The 18,002-nt window shown below is 58.7% G+C and overlaps 1 protein-coding gene across 3 annotated transcripts in view; it reads left to right on the top strand.

Moving 5' to 3' along the window:
- The window catches only part of RERE (arginine-glutamic acid dipeptide repeats), a 357,124-nt gene extending 346,527 nt beyond the window's left edge, over positions 1-10,597 (top strand). For 2 of the 3 annotated variants that reach the window (XM_036460929.2, XM_036460931.2), the window contains 11 exons: positions 368-530; positions 1,372-1,464; positions 1,775-1,974; positions 2,733-2,894; positions 3,246-3,359; positions 3,493-4,799; positions 4,878-5,100; positions 5,361-6,084; positions 7,276-7,422; positions 7,807-7,987; positions 8,219-10,597. In XM_036460929.2, coding sequence (XP_036316822.1) covers positions 368-530; positions 1,372-1,464; positions 1,775-1,974; positions 2,733-2,894; positions 3,246-3,359; positions 3,493-4,799; positions 4,878-5,100; positions 5,361-6,084; positions 7,276-7,422; positions 7,807-7,987; positions 8,219-8,252 — 3,348 coding nt within the window. In that variant the 3' untranslated portion in view covers positions 8,253-10,597. The remainder of the gene's footprint in view (positions 1-367; positions 531-1,371; positions 1,465-1,774; positions 1,975-2,732; positions 2,895-3,245; positions 3,360-3,492; positions 4,800-4,877; positions 5,101-5,360; positions 6,085-7,275; positions 7,423-7,806; positions 7,988-8,218) is intronic. The other variant, XM_036460930.2, reaches the window with a different exon arrangement.
- The last annotated feature ends 7,405 nt before the right edge of the window (positions 10,598-18,002 follow it).

Raw genomic sequence — 18,002 nt, 5'->3', positions numbered from 1 at the left:
CACACACACACACACACACACACACACACGGTTAGAGGGCAACCATTATTGATGCACCTGAGGTGTTTAGAACAGGCGGCACCTGGCATTTCGTAGGCATGCAGAATCCTTGTCGAGTGAGTGGCTCTTCCTGCCGTCTAGGGGGTCTGCTCTCCTGGGCGGAGGTGACAGGCCCTGTTCGCCCAGCCTTTGGGCACCTCAGCCACACTGCTGTGAGCAAGCCTCTGTCAGCCCCAGGAGCAAACTGTTCCTGGTTTGCGTCTCCAGCAGAGATAGCTGTCAGGGCCCAGCTGCTGCTCCCAGCAGAGGGGGCGGGGAACGCCAGGTCCCTCCGTCCCCGCCCTCCCAGCAGCCCCTCTCTCCACAGGGGGAGCTGATCACCTTCTACTACTACTGGAAGAAGACCCCCGAGGCAGCCAGCTCCCGGGCCCACCGCCGCCACCGCAGGCAGGCCGTGTTCAGGAGGATCAAGACCCGCACTGCGTCCACGCCTGTCAACACACCTTCCAGACCCCCCTCTAGTGAATTCTGTAAGTGGGGCTTTTCACACGCCGTGTCCCACTCTGGGTCTGCATGCACAGGCGTCCCGTCCCCGTGCGGCTGCAGCCGAGGACCTGGGAGCCGTGTGCACACGTGCACGTGTGTGCTGGCACACAGCCTGGCCTGAGCGGCACTCAGGATGTGGTAGAGCCTTTTACAGATTACCCGCCATTTAAATGTTTCTAGTAAATGCCGCATCGTTTTAATTTCTTCCAAAACTAAGTCTTGGCCGTGGCCTGAGGGCTGTGGTAGCTTCAGGAGGTTGCTCCGCAGACGGCGTGCCACGTGAGTGCTCATTGCACTGGGTTGTGGTGGCTAACACTCGTTCTTGTCCTCCTGCACACCACGCTCTTCCTCTTGGCCCAGGGTGCTGTGCAGTATGACAGTGAAGCCCACACTACTAACCCTGACCTCTAGGATCAGCAATAGAGAGCGTCCAGGCACAGGCCTCCAGGGGTCACTGAAGTTGCACATGCAAACAAGAAGCCACCGGTCACCCAGGGCTGGCGGGTGGCGGGTGGCACTGGCCAGAGGCAGGTCCTCGGTCTGCGTGTGTCAGGAAGGCACCACGGGGCTCTTCACCCTGATCAGACTCACCGGTTGTGGGTGCCTGCCACCCAGGCTTCAGGTGCGACACCAGCCCCCAGCAATCCAGCAGGGCAGGCGCTGGGTACGCCCCTCACACGCAGTACTTGGTCCTGATGACTGGCTCTGAGAAACCCAGAGGGTCCTGCCTCAGCCTGCTGGGCACTCGGCCTGTGGCTCAGAGCCTGGGCAGGCCGAGTGTGACGGTCCCCAACCCTCACCCTGTTGTGTGCCTGCCATGCCCAGTGGACCTGAGCTCGGCCAGTGAGGACGACTTTGACAGTGAGGACAGCGAGCAGGAGCTGAAGGGGTACGCCTGCCGCCATTGCTTCAGCACCAGTGAGTGGGGCTTTGACATTGGCCTTGGGTTGTGCTTCAGGGCTACCCCCTGCCCCCCGGGAAGTCAGTACAGAATGCTGATCAGTGGGTATGGTTGGGGTCAGGGCAACTGTTGTCACTCCTCCTGGGTACCCCAACATTAGGGGGAGGGTTCCTGAGGTGCTCTCGTCTGGGAGAGCAGGCGGCCCCGCACCTGAGCAGAGTGCCGGGGGTCTGCCGAGCCCAACGCTGCGCGGTTGTCATGGCACCGGGCTGGCTGAGCCCAAGGACACTGGTGTTTGAGGCTTGGCCCCTCCCGCCTCCCTCACAGCCTCCAAAGACTGGCACCACGGCGGCCGGGAGAACATCCTGCTCTGCACCGACTGCCGCATCCACTTCAAGAAGTACGGCGAGCTCCCGCCCATCGAGAAGCCCGTGGACCCTCCGCCCTTCATGTTCAAACCCGTCAAAGAGGAGGACGATGGGCTCAGCGGGAAGCATAGCATGAGGACGCGGCGGAGTCGAGGCTCGGTGAGTCCGGGCGGCTTCCCAGGAAGCGGTGTGCCCAGAGGCCCAGCTTTCCCGTGGGGCTGGGAGTGCCCCTTCCCGCCCCCACTCCTCCCTTGGGGAGTCGGTGTGGCCGTGGGTCTCGGCCGGTCTCCTCTGGGGGCAGAGCTCTGCTATTTGAAACTTGCTGGCTTTAAAAATTTTTTATTAATGTTTGATCCAGTTTGGGGAACATTGAGGTACATGTTTCTACTCACAGCAGAGCCTCCTCCTTCCACAAAGAGACTGTTGTCCAGGTTGGAAATGTAGCCGGCACCTCTGAGAGCCAGGGTTTTCCCAGGCCGAGCCTTTTAGGAAGCGGGTGGCACCTCCACCTTCCCCTGAGCCGCGCTCTCTGACAGCTCGTGTCTCTGGGTCACCCCCCTGGCGGACGGGAGCAGCAGGTGCTTGTTGGGTTGGGCTGGGCAGGTACATGGAAAGCACAGGCGCGGTACGGAGAGCTGGCTCCGTGTAACTGTCCTTCGGAGGGCGTGGCGGAGTGGACTGTCCCCACTGACCGAGGCCCGGAGGCGAGGGCCTCGGGTTGAAGCTGAGAATTGCTCTTCCCCTGAGCCCACCCACTCGCCCCCCTCCCTTCGCTCCATGTGGACCCTGTCCGTGAGGGACAGCCACGTGCCTGTTGGCCAGGGGCTGGCGTTTGGCACGGGACCAGCCGCGGGGTCTGTTCTCGGTGCCCCTGCGGGTGTGCTGGCCCAGTCTCACAGCCTCGGGTTTGGGGACAGATGTCTACACTGCGCAGCGGACGGAAGAAGCAGCCAGCCAGCCCCGATGGTCGCGCCTCGCCCACCAATGAAGACATCCGCTCCAGTGGCCGCAACTCCCCCAGCGCAGCCAGCACCTCCAGCAACGACAGCAAAGCGGAGACGGTGAAGAAGCTGGCCAAGGTACGGCGTGGGCGGGCGGGCCCTGGCCACCCTCTCGGGGCCACTGATCGCTCAGCTCCCTCCGACACGGGCCACAGCTCATCATGGAGCCTCCCAGGACAGCACTGTCCTGCTGGGCTGCAGCCTGGGCCGGAGAGGGGGTCCAGCTCCACTCCAGCACTGACCTTCGGGGCTCCCAAGGCCTCGGGGCGGGAGACACAGGGGGTATGGGAGAGACCTGTTCCCGCCTGGCTCTGCTCTCCTCTTCCAGAGCTTTCTTCTGAGATAGAGCTCCACTGGGGCGGGGTGTTAGGTCTGGCCCCGAGGCTGGCGAGACCCTCTGCTGACCCTCCTGTGCCTCGCCCGCTGCAGAAGGTGAAGGAGGGAGCCTCGTCACCCCTGAAGAGCACCAAGCGCCAGCGGGAGAAGGTGACCTCGGACACAGAGGAGGCCGAGCGGACCAGCTCCAAGAAGACCAAAACCCAGGTGGGCCTCCAGCTGGCGGCTAGTCTCCTGGGGCGGCCTGCTGGTCCTTGGCCAGGCTTGCTGCCTGCTGTGCGTGTGCCGGGCTCTGGCCACGCGGGGCAGGCTAGAGCGCCCTCCTCGCCTCTCGCCTTAGGAGATCAGCCGGCCCAACTCGCCGTCCGAAGGCGAGGGGGAGAGCTCTGACAGCCGCAGTGTCAACGACGAGGGCAGCAGCGACCCCAAAGACATCGACCAGGACAATCGTAGCACGTCCCCCAGCATCCCCAGCCCCCAGGACAATGAGAGCGACTCGGACTCCTCTGCGCAGCAGCAGACCCTGCAGGCCCAGCCCCCAGCCCTGCCGGCGCCCAGCGGAGCTGCTCCGGCTCCCTCCGCAGGAGCTCCCCAGCTCCCCACACCGGGGCCCGCACCCTCTGCCGTTCCTGCACAGGGCTCCCCCTCAGCCTCCCAGCCCTCCAGCCAGGCTCCACCCGGTGCTGCTTCCCATGCCCATATCCAGCAGGCACCTGCTCTGCACCCACAGCGGCTGCCCTCCCCGCACCCCCCGCTGCAGCCTCTGACCGTGCCTGCTGGCCAGACCTCCGCCCCGCCTCACCCCCAGCCTCCCCTGCACAGCCAGGGCCCACCCGGCCCCCACAGCCTGCAGGCCGGGCCCCTGCTGCAGCACCCAGGCCCCCCTCAGCCCTTCGGCCTCCCGCCCCAGGCCTCCCAGGCAGCAGCTCACCCTCCCCCCTCCCTGCAGCCGCCGGCTTCTCAGTCAGTGCTGCAGGCCCAGCAGCCCCCAAGGGAGCAGCCCCTGCCGCCCGCGCCCTTGGCCATGCCTCACATCAAGCCCCCACCCACCACACCCATCCCCCAGCTGCCAGCACCACAGGCCCACAAGCACCCCCCTCACCTCTCAGGGCCCTCCCCCTTCTCCATGAATGCCAACCTCCCGCCCCCTCCAGCACTGAAGCCCCTGAGCTCCCTGTCGACACACCACCCCCCTTCAGCACACCCCCCGCCACTGCAGCTCATGCCTCAGAGCCAGCCTCTGCCCTCCTCCCCCGCCCAGCCTCCTGTGCTGACCCAGAGCCAGAGCCTGCCCCCTGCTGCTGCCGCCCACCCCCCTGCAGGCCTCCATCAGGCGCCCCCGCAGCCCTCATTCGCTCAGCACCCCTTTGTCCCCGGAGGCCCTCCTCCCATCACTCCTCCGTCCTGCCCCTCCACTTCCACTCCACTCGCGGGACCTGGCCCGTCGGCCCAGCCACCCTGCTCTGCTGCCGTCTCTTCCGGAGGCAGCACGCCTGTGGGGGCAGCCTGCCCGCTGCCCACTGTCCAGATCAAGGAAGAGGCTCTGGACGAAGCCGAGGAGCCCGAGAGCCCCCCTCCACCGCCGAGGAGCCCGTCCCCCGAGCCCACTGTGGTGGACACGCCCAGCCACGCCAGCCAGTCAGCCAGGTATGGTCTCGGGGAACTGGGCGGCCCTGGGCTGGCCTCACCCTGGGCAGGCCCCGATGGCAGCCGTGGCCTTTTCAGGTTCTACAAACACCTGGACCGGGGCTACAACTCGTGCGCACGGGCAGACCTGTACTTCATGCCTCTGGCGGGCTCCAAGCTGGCCAAGAAGCGGGAGGAGGCCATCGAGAAGGCCAAACGGGAGGCCGAGCAGAAAGCGCGCGAGGAGCGGGAGCGGGAGAAGGAGAAGGAGAAGGAGCGCGAGCGGGAGCGGGAGCGCGAGCGGGAGGCTGAGCGAGTGGCCGTGAGTGCTCAGTCCGGGCGGGCGGGCGGCTGTGTGTGCAGGGCGGGCACTGAGACAAGGCACTGCATGGGAGGGTCCACAGGGAGCTACGGCACAGAGGAGATCGTCCCAGGGGCTGGGCCAGATCCTGTCCCAGGCCGTGCCTGAGGCCGCTGGCTGTTGGGGTGGAGGGACCGAGGTCAGTGCAGGGTGGCCACCGGGCAGAGCTCACCTCCCAAGGACACTAGGCAACCTGTCTCCCCCACCCGCCTTGTCCTCAGCAGAAGGCGTCCAGCTCGGCACACGAAGGCCGCCTCAGCGACCCCCAGCTCGGTGGTCCCAGCCACATGCGGCCGTCCTTCGAGCCGCCGCCAACCACCATTGCCGCCGTGCCCCCCTACATCGGGCCGGACACCCCTGCCCTCCGGACTCTGAGCGAGTACGCCCGGCCCCACGTCATGTCGCCCACCAACCGCAACCACCCCTTCTACATGCCCCTCAACCCCACCGACCCGCTGCTGGCCTACCACATGCCCGGCCTCTACAACGTGGACCCCACCATCCGCGAGCGGGAGCTGCGGGAGCGCGAGATCCGGGAGCGGGAGATCCGGGAGCGGGAGCTGCGGGAGCGGATGAAGCCGGGCTTCGAGGTGAAGCCCCCCGAGCTGGACCCCCTGCATCCGGCCACCAACCCCATGGAGCACTTCGCCCGGCACAGCGCCCTCACCATCCCCCCCACTGCGGGCCCCCACCCTTTCGCCTCCTTCCACCCGGGCCTGAACCCCCTGGAGAGGGAGAGGCTGGCCCTGGCGGGCCCCCAGCTGCGGCCCGAGATGAGCTACCCCGACAGACTGGCGGCCGAGCGCATTCACGCCGAGCGGATGGCATCGCTGACCAGTGACCCTCTGGCCCGGCTGCAGATGTTCAACGTGACCCCCCACCATCACCAGCACTCACACATCCACTCGCACCTCCACCTCCACCAGCAGGACCCCCTGCACCAAGGTGGGTGCCGGGCTGCCGAGAGGGCACCGTGGGTGGCTCCCGGGGGGACCCCAGAAAGGCAGACTGTCGGTGGTTATGGAGGGAGAGCCTAAGAAGCATCGTCCACCCTCTTCGGCTCCGGCACCAGCCAGGCTGCCCAGCCCAGCTCACTCTGGCAGTGAGTGCCTGCCTGGCCAGCTTGGGGTGCAGGCCGGTTTGAGGCAGACGGGCACAGCTGGAGCCCTATGCCCTCCGAAGCTCTGCAGACCAGGCAGATGGGGGAGGGGCCCTGACCCTGCTCTGGAGTGGGCGGTGTGCCCGCTCCCTGGGACCAGGGCTGTGGCGGAGGGACTTCCTCATGGGCTGACCTCCGTGCCAGGGAGCAGGGCGGCTGATAGAGCGGGAGCCGGGGAGGGAGGGCTGCGCCTGGCTTCCTCGCCGTGTTCCCAGCCCTGACAGATGGGCCCGGGGAAGCCCAGGAGCTGTCACATTTGCCCTGTGGCCCTGACACCTGGAAGTGTCACGCCCCCCAGCGTGGGCCTTTTAGCCCAGTGGAACCAGCAGACGGCCTGGCGCTGTGGGATGGGAGGCAGCCGTACAGTCATCGGCCAGTGTTTGCTGGGCACTGTGGTGAGCCAGGCGCAGGGGTAGGGGCTGGCCAGGCCCGTCCACGTCCACTGTCCCAGGCCGGGAGGCCTCTGGGCGAACCTGGCTGTGGGAGGTGTCAGTGTTCTGGAGAAGAGTGAGCCAGGGAGAGAGAACAGGCCGGTGGGCGGTGCTGCCATTATAAAAAGGAAGCTGGCATAGGGGGAGGCATCGGAGAGGGCATCTCTAGGCAGAAGGAGAACTTGGGGGAGTGAGCGAGGACCTGCAGAAAGGCGAGCCCACAGCAGTCTGCTGGCGCCTTCGGCCTCAGTACAGGCAGCCTGGACGAGGGGTACCGGCGAGGGCGGTCAGCCAGGCGGCTCTGCTGGTCCGGTCCTCAGCAGAACGGATTGGGGGATGGGACTGCGGGGGTGCTCACAGTCCGCTCTGCACTTGCACTTCTCTTTCTGGAGCTCAACTACGGGCATGTGGGGGGACCGGAGGCCGGTCCCTCTGGGTCAGGGTCACTGGTCCTGGTGGTGAGGAGGACGCCCCTGGTTCCAGCCGGGGTGAGGAGCGTCGGAAAGCCCTGCGCCTCTGTGTCTGGACTTCTGCCCCTTCTTTCAGGTTCAGCAGGCCCCGTGCACCCGCTGGTGGACCCCCTGACTGCTGGCCCTCACCTGGCTCGCTTCCCCTATCCCCCTGGCACCCTCCCCAACCCTCTGCTTGGACAGCCCCCCCATGAGCACGAGATGCTTCGTCACCCCGTTTTTGGTAAGAATGCACCTGGGGCAGGCGGGGCCCGGGGAGGCGTGGGTTAGTGGTCTGGCCCCAGGGCCCAGTCATTCCTTGGATTAAGTGTTCAATACATGTCTCCTCGGTGGGGGGGCTGCACGTGTGTAACAGGAACCTAGATGGGAACAGTGGGAATGAAGGAATAACAGAGGCTCCGCGTTTAAATCTGCGGCTGAAGGCGGCCTCTGAAGAAGCAGCACTAGGCTGAGGCCTCCTCTGTGGGGAGGAGGAGGAGGAGGAGGGAGAGGAGGAGGGGCAGCACTCGGGCACCCCTCCCCAGGGGCCTCCCGATCTCCTTGCAGCCTCGGCCTTGTCTTGGTCTTCCCCCTGGACTGTCTGCTCAGGAGACTTTGTGTTTGGCAGGCACCCCCTACCCCCGAGACCTGCCTGGGGCCATCCCACCCCCCATGTCAGCTGCCCACCAGCTGCAGGCCATGCACGCCCAGTCAGCCGAGCTACAGAGACTGGCCATGGAGCAGCAGTGGCTGCACGCACACCCCCACATGCATGGCAGCCACCTACCAAGTCAGGAAGATTATTACAGGTGAGGGGGGAGGGGCCGGCTGGCCGGGCTCCCAACTACCCCCTGCGGGCCACTGCCCCAGCCTGAGGGCCGCCCCTCCTGGCTGATCCCACGGCGCTCCTCCCCTGGCTACATGGGGTCCTGTCCGTGGCCCTGGAGGGGACCCCCAGAGAGCCTTCTTGGGGGTGGGGCGGGCTGGCCTCCCGGGAGCCCCGCCCGGTGCTGAAGGCGCCCTCCTCTCTTCTCTTCCAGTCGGCTGAAGAAAGAAGGCGACAAGCAGTTGTAGGTTATTTACTGCTCTCTGGCTGCGGAAGCCCAGGTCCGGGGTTAACCGGGACTTTTTACATGCGATAGGAGCTGCAAAGCGAAGGAATATCGCCTAAAGATGTCTTTATATATTTAAAGCCCACACCTGAAATGTATCCGCATATAGTGTGTGTTAGTAGACAGGATTCCCTGCGGCTGGTTCGGGTCTCCCTGCATGACAGCCCCCAGAAACCTAGTGAGTCCTGGACCGGACTGAGCATTCAGAAACTACCCAGCAGTCTTGGGGTTCGGCTTTCGTCTCCTTCCCTTCCTCGACTTCTCAGTAGGTGCTAGAACCCAGTCACACCCTCACTGTGCGTGCAGACACACTCGGTCACGTGTGCCAAAACCCGCGGGGTTGCAGATAGAGGCGGCATCTGAGTTTGGAATCCAAGAGCTATAATTTTTGAAGAATCTTTTATTTTACTACATTGTTGGAAATCTTCATAATTTGAGAAAGTCCTGCAGCACGGCTTTTTACATCTGTAAATAATTTTAGACAGCCTCTTTTTTTTCCTTCCACAAACTACTGTTCCGATCTATTTTTTCCAGCCATGTCACTAATTGTGAATTCCTATCGGCTATTGACAGAGTACAGAGTTGATTTTTTAATAAAAAGTTATATATAATTATCCCTTTAATTAAAGGGAACAGATGGGCGTTACTAATTACAAATGGGCAAAAGCTTGGGACTGGGTCCGGTCGCAGCAGTGAGCATCCAGGGCTTTGCAGGGACGATATTACAAATGGCTTTTGTTTTGCTGCTGTGGTTTTCCACTTCTGTCTGTCCCTGGCTTGTGCGTGGCCAGCGGTGCAGACACCTGCTGGATGCAATCTCCTGTCGTTGCACCAGGAGCGCAGGGGTTAAATGTCCACCGTCCTGTGTCTGCGGAGAGAAAGCACATGTTTCCGTGTGTGTGGTTGCAGATCTGACAGGTTTCTGGGCGCACATGTCTGATTGTTCTGTCTGGACTGCCCTTCTCACTCTGACGATGGCATAAGCATTCTCCCAAGTGCGTCCCTATAAGTCACTCGGCAGGTGTGTGGCCGCAGGGACCTGTTAGCGATCTGCCCTCGCGTATGTCCTCAGCCACAGCCCGGGAGAGGAGGCCTCGCTGTTGGCACGGCTGTGGGTGGTGGCCTGTGTCTGCCAGGAGCGTGGTGACCGTGTCAGGCTGGGATACCATTTGTGTCCACCCTTCCTCCCGCAGTGGGAGCTGGAGTGGCAGCCGCACCCAGGGAAGGGAAGGCGGGCTTCCTGGGAGGGGCCACTGGGGCTCGGGCGACGCTGCAGAGGCCCCTCGGCTGTCTGCGGGCCGCGGGGGAGACGGCTGTCTGCACCTGCTCCCGCCAGATGTGAGGCCTCTTCCCTCCGACTCCGAGGGCTGTTTCTGCCGTTGCGTGTGGCGGCCACGTCCCAGAACTGTCAGACAAGAGGGTGTCTGTGGGTCAGGGGACGTGACATACGTCCAGGACCTGAGCCACTGGGTAGGAAGGGAGCGGGCACTGGGCCCCAGAAGCCCAGGTGTCAGCGCTGATCTGGGCTCCCGGTTCACCCTGCATTGGGCATTGCCCACCCCCAGTAACCCTTTGCTTTCACTGGGACAGATAGAGGATTGTTTTATTTGTTGAAAATGTTTGTAGTTTTTTTCTTTAGTTTTCTTTCATTCCATTTCTGCCTTAAATTTAGCTCCGTGTAGGGGAGACAAGCTCAAATGGACTCCTTGTCATCATGCTGGTGGCTGGTCGGCAGGGGCGTTGTTCCTGGGGGCCGCCCTTCTGCGGCTCCCGCTGCCCAGCCTCCTGTACCTGCCCCCCTCCTCAGTCAGGCCCCTCCTCTCCTCCCGGCACCCGTTTGTCCAAAGAAGAGGGCGTTTCGTGCTTTGAGTCCGTGTGGAAAGCTGTGGAAGGCGGGTCTGTCGGCCTCGGTCCCCCACCCGCGGGGAAGCACTGATTCCTGCAGCCCGGGGCCCGGCCAGGTCAGCTGCCGCCGGGGCCGGGCCCTCTCGGGCTTTGAAGCCCGGCCCCCGGGTTTCCTTTGGGTTTTCCCTCCTTTCGTTTGAAGTTGGGTTTTGCTTTTCTGTGTTTTGTATGTATCTCGTTCAATGTTGTCAAGGTGGCGCTTCAGGTTTCTCCACAGCGGCCAGAGTGGGGCGTCCCGCGCCGCGTCTGTCTGAAGCTAATGTACATAGGAGTAGTTTGCCGTGAGCTAACGTGTGAGCAGCGTAGACACCAGAGATCGCGACTTCTGTGCTCTCTCCATTCGAGTATTTTGTAATTTTTGGAAATATTTGTGGACATAAATAAAACCAAGCTACACTACAACAGCTGGGTGTCGACCGGCGGCGAGCCCGCGGCCTGTGTCTCATTCCTGGGGGCGGCGGGGCGCTGGTGGTCGGCCCTACCTGGGTGCCCGGGTGGGAAGGACGGAGGGGCATCTGGTGCCCTCAGCCGTTCACCTTTCAAAGCAGCTTCTGGGAAGATCCACGTCGGCTCTGGGAGGAAGGTGAGTACACTTGTTCTTGGGAGATGCTCCGACCTGCAGAATGGGCCCCAGGGTGGGGTGGCATTGGGACCAAGACGCCCTCTCCCAGGTCCGTGTCTCCCGCCATCACCCCACACTGCTGATGGGTGGGCACCCGCCAGGTGTGTGGCCTGTGCACAGCCGCCGCCTCCCGGGTTCCTCCTGCTCTGCCCCTTCCTGCCCCCCTGAGCTGACCTCGGCGTGCATTGCCCTACAGGCTGAGGACGCCCCCACTCTGCTGCCCCCCAGCAGCGGGCGCCCCGCTCGCACCGGGACCCCGAGGGGGAGCGAAGGAGGAGCAGCCATCATGGGTGAGGAGGAGGCCAAGGAGGGAACGTGGGCAGCAGGAACCCAGGTGCCATCTGCTGGTGAAGCTGGTTTCAGTGGCGGACACTTAATGAGATGCAAATGTGGAAGGAAACAAGGCGTGTCTGAATGGACACGGAGTTCCCCGGAGAAAAGGCCCTGGTCAGTCTCCCAGGCGTGGGCTGGCCGTGGGCCCCCTGCCCGGCACCGCCTCTGCCCCTGGTGGTGCCGTTAGCAGCTCGGGCAGTGGCTGCTTTGAATCCGGAGGAAAATAGAACTGAAGGCGCTTCCTAGGCAGCCCCTCCCAGGGCTCTCCAAGGTCCCTCCCAGGTCCTCGCCAGCACTTCCAGTCTTGGCCACCAGGTGGCAGTCTGTCCGGTCCAGATACCACCTCGGGCTGCCAGCCCTGGTGACACCTGCGGGACACGGTCCCCTCTTTCCCCCAGATGCGCCAGGAGGGAGGTGTGGGTGGTATTTTGTAAAATTGACATTTCCTGGAGGCAGGGGAGCTGGACATGAAAAGGCACCGGGACAGTCCTGGCAGGGTGAGAAGGCAGGGAAGGGCCTGGGGGCTGGGTGGGGCGGGCAGGACTCAGGGGCGGATGAATGACCACAGGAAGATGGCCTCTTATTCGCCGCTGCATCCTGGCGCCCGGCCCAGTATTGGGACCTGCAGAGGGGAGGTGGCTGTGACTCTACAGAGCGAAAGAGTATTTCAGTTGGGGGGTTTCCAAGCATGGTGGCCTCAGTGTCACACACACACACACACACACACACCCTCATTCACACACACACAGACACCCTCATTCACACACACACACACCCTCATTCACACACACACATACCCTCATTCTCACACACACACACCCTCATTCACACACACACACCCTCATTCTCACACACACATTAAAAAAAAAAAAAAGCCCGAGCTGTTGCCCACGGGCCCTGTGTGCCCCCAACTCAAGGCCCCTCATCTCCGAGTCCTCCAGGAGGGGGCGCTCACCTCCAGGATGAGGCCACCACTTGCGCCGTGTGGACCTGCGGACACGCTCAGCGGGCGGCTCTGCCAGTGCAGGCACATTCCGGGATAGCACCTCCATTTCCGTAGCCTGTGGCCCGTTGTGAGGGGGTGTCAGATGCCACCACCCTCGTCCCTGTACCCCACAGCGTGCCCAGGGTTCGCCGACGCCTAGGAGGAGGGCAGCCGTCTGATCCCTCGACAACGCCGTGTCATCCTGGTGCTGGGACGGCCAGGAGCGCCCAGGAGCATGGCTGGCTTTCAGGTTTGCTGAGGGACAGTCATCCATGCCCATGGGTTTGGGTTTGGTTTTAGCCACCCAGCCTGCAGAGCCAGGCTCGGCCGCCGGACACTGCTGTCGGGGGAGTGTCAGGTCCCTGATCGGTGCAGGTCTGCCAAGGGGTGGGGCTGCCACCTTCCTCACGGGGAGGGAAGTGAGTCAGGCAGCGCTCAGCTCACGCAGGGCGTGCCTCAGACCTAGGAACCACCAGCAGCGCTGAGGAGGCGACAGGTGTGTGTGTGTGTGGGAGAGAGAGAGCGAGAGAGAGAGAGATGCTCTGGGGGGAAGGAAGCAGGTGTGGGGGGAGAGAGAGAGAGGGAGAGAGAGAGAGATTGATTCTCTGGGGGGTAGGAAGCAGGTGTGGCTCAGCGAGTCCTGGACCTCGTGGTGGCTGCCTCTGGTCAGCTGGGAACAGACTGGGATCAAGGGCAGCTTTTGGGACTGGCCAGGGCCCATCACTCTGCTCAGTCACTGCCCCAAACAGCAACCAGCGCCTGACTCCGGGCAGCTCCTTGGGGAAAAGAGGCCGGTGACACCATCCCCACTTGCACAGGGATCTTTGCTGGTTCAGAAAGTTCTGGGAAGAGGCCCGGGCTTGGCCAGCCAAGAGCGAGCAGGGAGCCCCTGTCTCCCATTTCACTGTTCTGCAGCAAAAACAGCCGCCCGGGAACCACATTCAACATTTTCTCTTTTAAAAAAAAAATCTTTATTGTATAACATATGTCCTTTCTCCCCGTCCCCCCTTAACATTTTCTAGAAAAATCTAAAGCTCTTCCAAGCAATATGAATGAGGGGAGGATGAGTCTGGAGTTCCAGGAAAGCATGGGACAACCAGGGGCTCGAAGGAGCTGTGTGGTTTGGAAAGTCACTGAACGTTCTGTGCCACCCACACGTGGAGCAGGAATGATGGGACCTGCTTTGCTTAGTTCATGGTTCATAACCATGAAGGTAAAATGACATGATGTGAAGGCAGGGGGCAAAGACTCATTCCAGCCAGGTGGGCTTCCTGGAGGAGGTGGCATTTAGATCGTGGATGAAGCAGACATGGATGGGCAGAGAAGAGGTGGAAGGGCCTCGCCTGCAGGAATAGCACGAGCACAGGGTGGGTTGTGGCTGCCCTGGGTGGCGCTGTGGCTGTGTATGAGGCTGAAGCCATGCAGGGGACGGCGGGCGCGGGGTGGGCAGGGTCCAGGCTGCGTGTGAGGACCTTAGCGTTGGCTCCTCGGGTCCTGGGAGTCGCAGAGGGCGTTGAAGGGGATGAGCTCAGATCTGCAGGGTGGGCGGGGGGCCACGAGGGTAGACTGCAGGCGAGGCGGTGGGCAGAGGTTCTGGACCAGCGCAAGGGCCACAGAGGAGGGTCCAGACCCAGGAGCCCCACCGAGCCCTCCGCTCCCGGGGGGCAGCAGGCAGTGGCACGAAGGGAGGCCAGGGTCAAGTCCGAGGGCAGGAATCTGCTTCATCTTGAGGTTCCCACCTGAGTGTTTTGCTGCCTGTGGTCCCTGAACACGCCAAGCAAGTTCCCACCTCAGATCTCCGCTGTCTCCCACTCTTCACCAGGGCGCTGTTCAGATGGCACCTCACCAGAGGCCATGCCCTTCTCCCCGGGATAGCTCACTCCACACCCATCACCAGTTAGGTGCTCGTCTTTCTTCCACAGCACCTACCTGCCGTCCTCGGCATAGACCTCGGTGTACTATCCTCTCCTTGCCTCACATCGGCTGACTGAGGGCAGACACTTGTTGCTCACAGCTCGATCTCCCGCACATTCTCTGCCTGCCATACCCAGGGAGCTTGTGGATGGGTGGGTGGGAGGAAAGGTGAGTGGATGGAGGAATGGATGGATGGAAGGATAGATGGGAAGATGGCTGGATGGGTAGATGGCTGAATATGAGAATGAATGAATGAATGAGAGACCTTTTGACCCCAAAGCATTACTCAGGGATGCAATGTACAATTAGGCCAGGCTCTGTCCACCTCAGCACTGTTGGCATTTGGGGATGGGTTTCAGCTCTTTGTTGTGGGGGTTGTACTGTGCATTGCAGGATATTTACAGCAACTTGACATTAGTAGCCACCCAAATTGTGATAACCAAAAATATCTCCAGATATTGCCGAAAGTCATCTGGGGTGGGCACGAGGAGCCAAAATCTCTGCCAGTTGATAACCATTGAGTTACACCTTAACCTTCAATGATTCTTATTGCAAGAAAATACTATGAACGACTATGTGCCAACAAATTTGACAACCTGGGTGAAATGGACAAATTCCTAGAAACTTACCATCTTCCAAGACTCGATGGGGAAGAATCAGAAAATCTGAATAGGCCGATAACAACTAATGAAGTTGAAGCAGTAATCAAAATATTCCCAGCAACAGCAAATAAAGTCCTGGACTAGATGGCTGAACGAGAGTTTTACCTGACATTCAAAGAACATCTGTCCTCCCAAACTATTAGAAAAAAATTCAAGAGACTTTCAAGTTTTTTTTTTTACAAGGCCAACATTATCCTAATTTACAAATCAGATAATTACAGGCCAAAATCCCTGATTAACTTAGATACAAAATACTCAACAAAATATTAGCAACTTGGGTCCAGCAATAGATCGTACACTATGACCAACAGGGATTTATTCTGGGTATGCAAGACTGATACAATATTCACAAATCAAACATGGTACGTCACATAAGCGAAATGAAGGATAAAAATCACATGGTCATATCAACAGACACAGAAAAAGCATTGACAAAATCCAGCACCCATTTATGATAGACTATCAGCAAAGTGGGAATAGAGGGATCATGCCTCAACATTATAAAGGCCATATATGGCAAACATAACCAACATACTCAGTGGGCAAAAACTAAAAGCATTTCTCTTAAGATCGGGAACAAAACAGACATCTGCTTTCACCATTCTTCAGCAGTACTGGAAGTCCTGGCCACAGCAATCAGACAAGAAGAAAAAGAGCAAAGGCATTTAAACTGGAAAGGAGGAAGTAAAACTCATTAGCAGATGAGATTGTACATAGAAAACCCTAAAGACACACAAAAAAAAGAACTAGATTTAATGAATTTGGCAAAATAGTGAGATACAAAATTAATGCCCAGAAAACAATGGCATTTTTATACACCAATAGTAAACTCTCAAAGAGAAACTAATTTAAAAATCCCACTTACCATTGCAATAACAATAAAAAAAAATAATATACTTAGGAATAAAGTTAGCGGAGGGAAAAGACCTGTACTCAGAAAACTAGAACATTGAAAAAAGAAATAAAGGAACAAATAGAAGCATATACTATGTTCATGGATTGGAAGAATGAACATCTTTGAAATGTCCATGCTACCCAAAGCAATCTACAGATTCAATACAATCCTTATTAAAATACTAATGACATATTTCACAGATCTAAAATATTTGAAAAATTTATGTGGAACAAAAAAAGAACCCAAATAACCTTAGCGATCTTGAGAAAGAAGAACAAAGTTATAGGGATCACAATCCTGGATATCAAACTATACTACAAAGCCTTTGTCATCAAAACAGCCTGGTATTGGCACATGAACAAGCATAGAGACCAAATGGATCATGATAGAGACCCCAGAAATTGACCCATACCATTATGGTCAATTAATAGTTGATGAAAGAGGCAAGAGCCTACAGTGGAGCAAAGATCTCTTCAATAAATGGTGTTGGGAAGGTACATACAAAAGGAAAGAAAGAAAGAAAAACTAGACCACCAACTTACACCATATACAAGAGTAAACTCAACATGGATAAGACTTTAAGTTGTGAAACCATAAAAATCCTAGAAGGAAACTCAAGTCTTAAGTAGTATTTTTGCCAAATTCATTTCCTAGGGCAAGAGAAACGAGAAAAATAAATGAGATTACATTGAACTAAAAAGCTTCTGCCCAGCAGAAGAAACCATCCACCAAATGAAAAGGGAACCCACTGTATGGGAGAACACATTCACCAGTGGTACATCCGATAAAGGCTTAAATTCCAAAATACACAAAACTTCTTCAAGTCAACACACCAAGACAAACAGTCCAATTTTTAAAAATGGTCCAAGGACATGAATAGATACTTCTCTAAAGAGGGCATATAGATGGCCAATAGACATGAAAAAATGCTTAATGTCATGGATCATCAGAAAAATAAAAATTAAAACTACAATGATGTAGCACTTTGCACCTGCCAGAGTACCTCCAATAAATCAATAAACCAGTGCTCATGAGGATGTGGAGGTAAGGGGGACACTAGTTCACTGCTGGTGGGAATGCAGATGGGTGCAGCCACCATGGAAAACGGTATGGAGTTTCCTCAAAAAATTAAAAACGGAACTGCCATTTGATCCAGCGATCCCACTTCTGGGAATGTGTTCTGAGAAACCAGAAACACCAGTCAGGAAGGATTCTGTGCACCCCTATGTTCACAGCAGCCTTATTTACAACCAAGGCCTGGTGCGTGGATGCAGGCACTGGTGAGGGCCCTCGGCGTGGCCGTGGGGATCTGGCTGAAACCAGCAGTCCAATGCCACCTGCTGCTCCTGCCTGCCCTGCTCGCCCCGGCCCGGCCCTGACCCCCTGTGCCTGTCGCGGGCTTGCGCCCAGTCCAGATTGGGAGAGGCTTGATGCCACAGCGATGCTCACAGGTCAGGAGCCCCGCGTCTGGTGCTCATCCTAAGGGGGAGTGGGTCAGTCCACCCGGCGGGCCCCGGGATCCAGATCTTGATTGTCCCGCTGACATTTGTGCTGGTTCTCGGGAGCCACCTGGAGGCCACTTTTATATCTCTTCTTCCTTGTGGAGCATCTAGGCCCTAGGAGCATCTAGGGAATGGAAGCAGGCCAGTGCCTGAGCCAATATCCCGGAGGCGGGCGGCGCTGTTGGGAAAGTGCTGGTGGCACCGGTCAGCCGGTCCCTGGCCCGTTCTCCAGAGATTGGACCTGCAGCACTGCTGAGGGAGGGAGGCACTGCCGCCAGGCTGGTGGGCCAGCACCAGTCGGTCAGCTGAGCTACAGTCCCCCTGTGGGAGTGCACTGACCACCAGGGGCAGCTGCGTTGAGCGTCTGCCCCCTGGTGGTCAGTGCGTGACAGCAACCAGTTGACTGGTTGTTCAGTCGCTTAGGCTTTTATGTATATAGATAGCTAAGATCTGGAACCAGCCCCAAGTGCCCATCAATAGATGAGAGGATAAAAAAGCTGTGGCAATGGAATGCTATGCAGGTATAGAAGAAGAAAGAAGAAGAAGAAGGAGGAGGAGAAGGAGAAGAAGGGGAAGAAGAAGGAGGAGGAGGAGGAGGAAGAAAAAGAAAGAGAGAGAGAGAGAGAGAGAGAGAGAGAGAGAGAGAGAGAAGAAAGAAAGAAAAAGAAAAAGAAAGAAAGAAAGAAAGAAAGAAAGAAAGAAAGAAAGAAAAAAGGAAGAAGAGAAAGAAGGCGCTCTTCCCCTTTGCAACAGCCTGGATGGAACGAGATTATCATGCTGCATGAAATAAGCCAGTCAGAGCAAGACAAGTATCACACGATCTCACTTATATGTGGAATCTAACGAACAACATAAACTGATGATCAACATTGGTGCAGAGGCCTGGATGCATGG

This window comes from Pipistrellus kuhlii, unplaced genomic scaffold (genome assembly GCF_014108245.1).
Source record: "Pipistrellus kuhlii isolate mPipKuh1 unplaced genomic scaffold, mPipKuh1.p scaffold_m20_p_34, whole genome shotgun sequence".
NCBI classification, from domain to species: domain Eukaryota; kingdom Metazoa; phylum Chordata; class Mammalia; order Chiroptera; family Vespertilionidae; genus Pipistrellus; species Pipistrellus kuhlii.
Note: the sequence above shows the minus strand (reverse complement) of the source record. Positions and strands in the feature narration are given on the sequence as shown.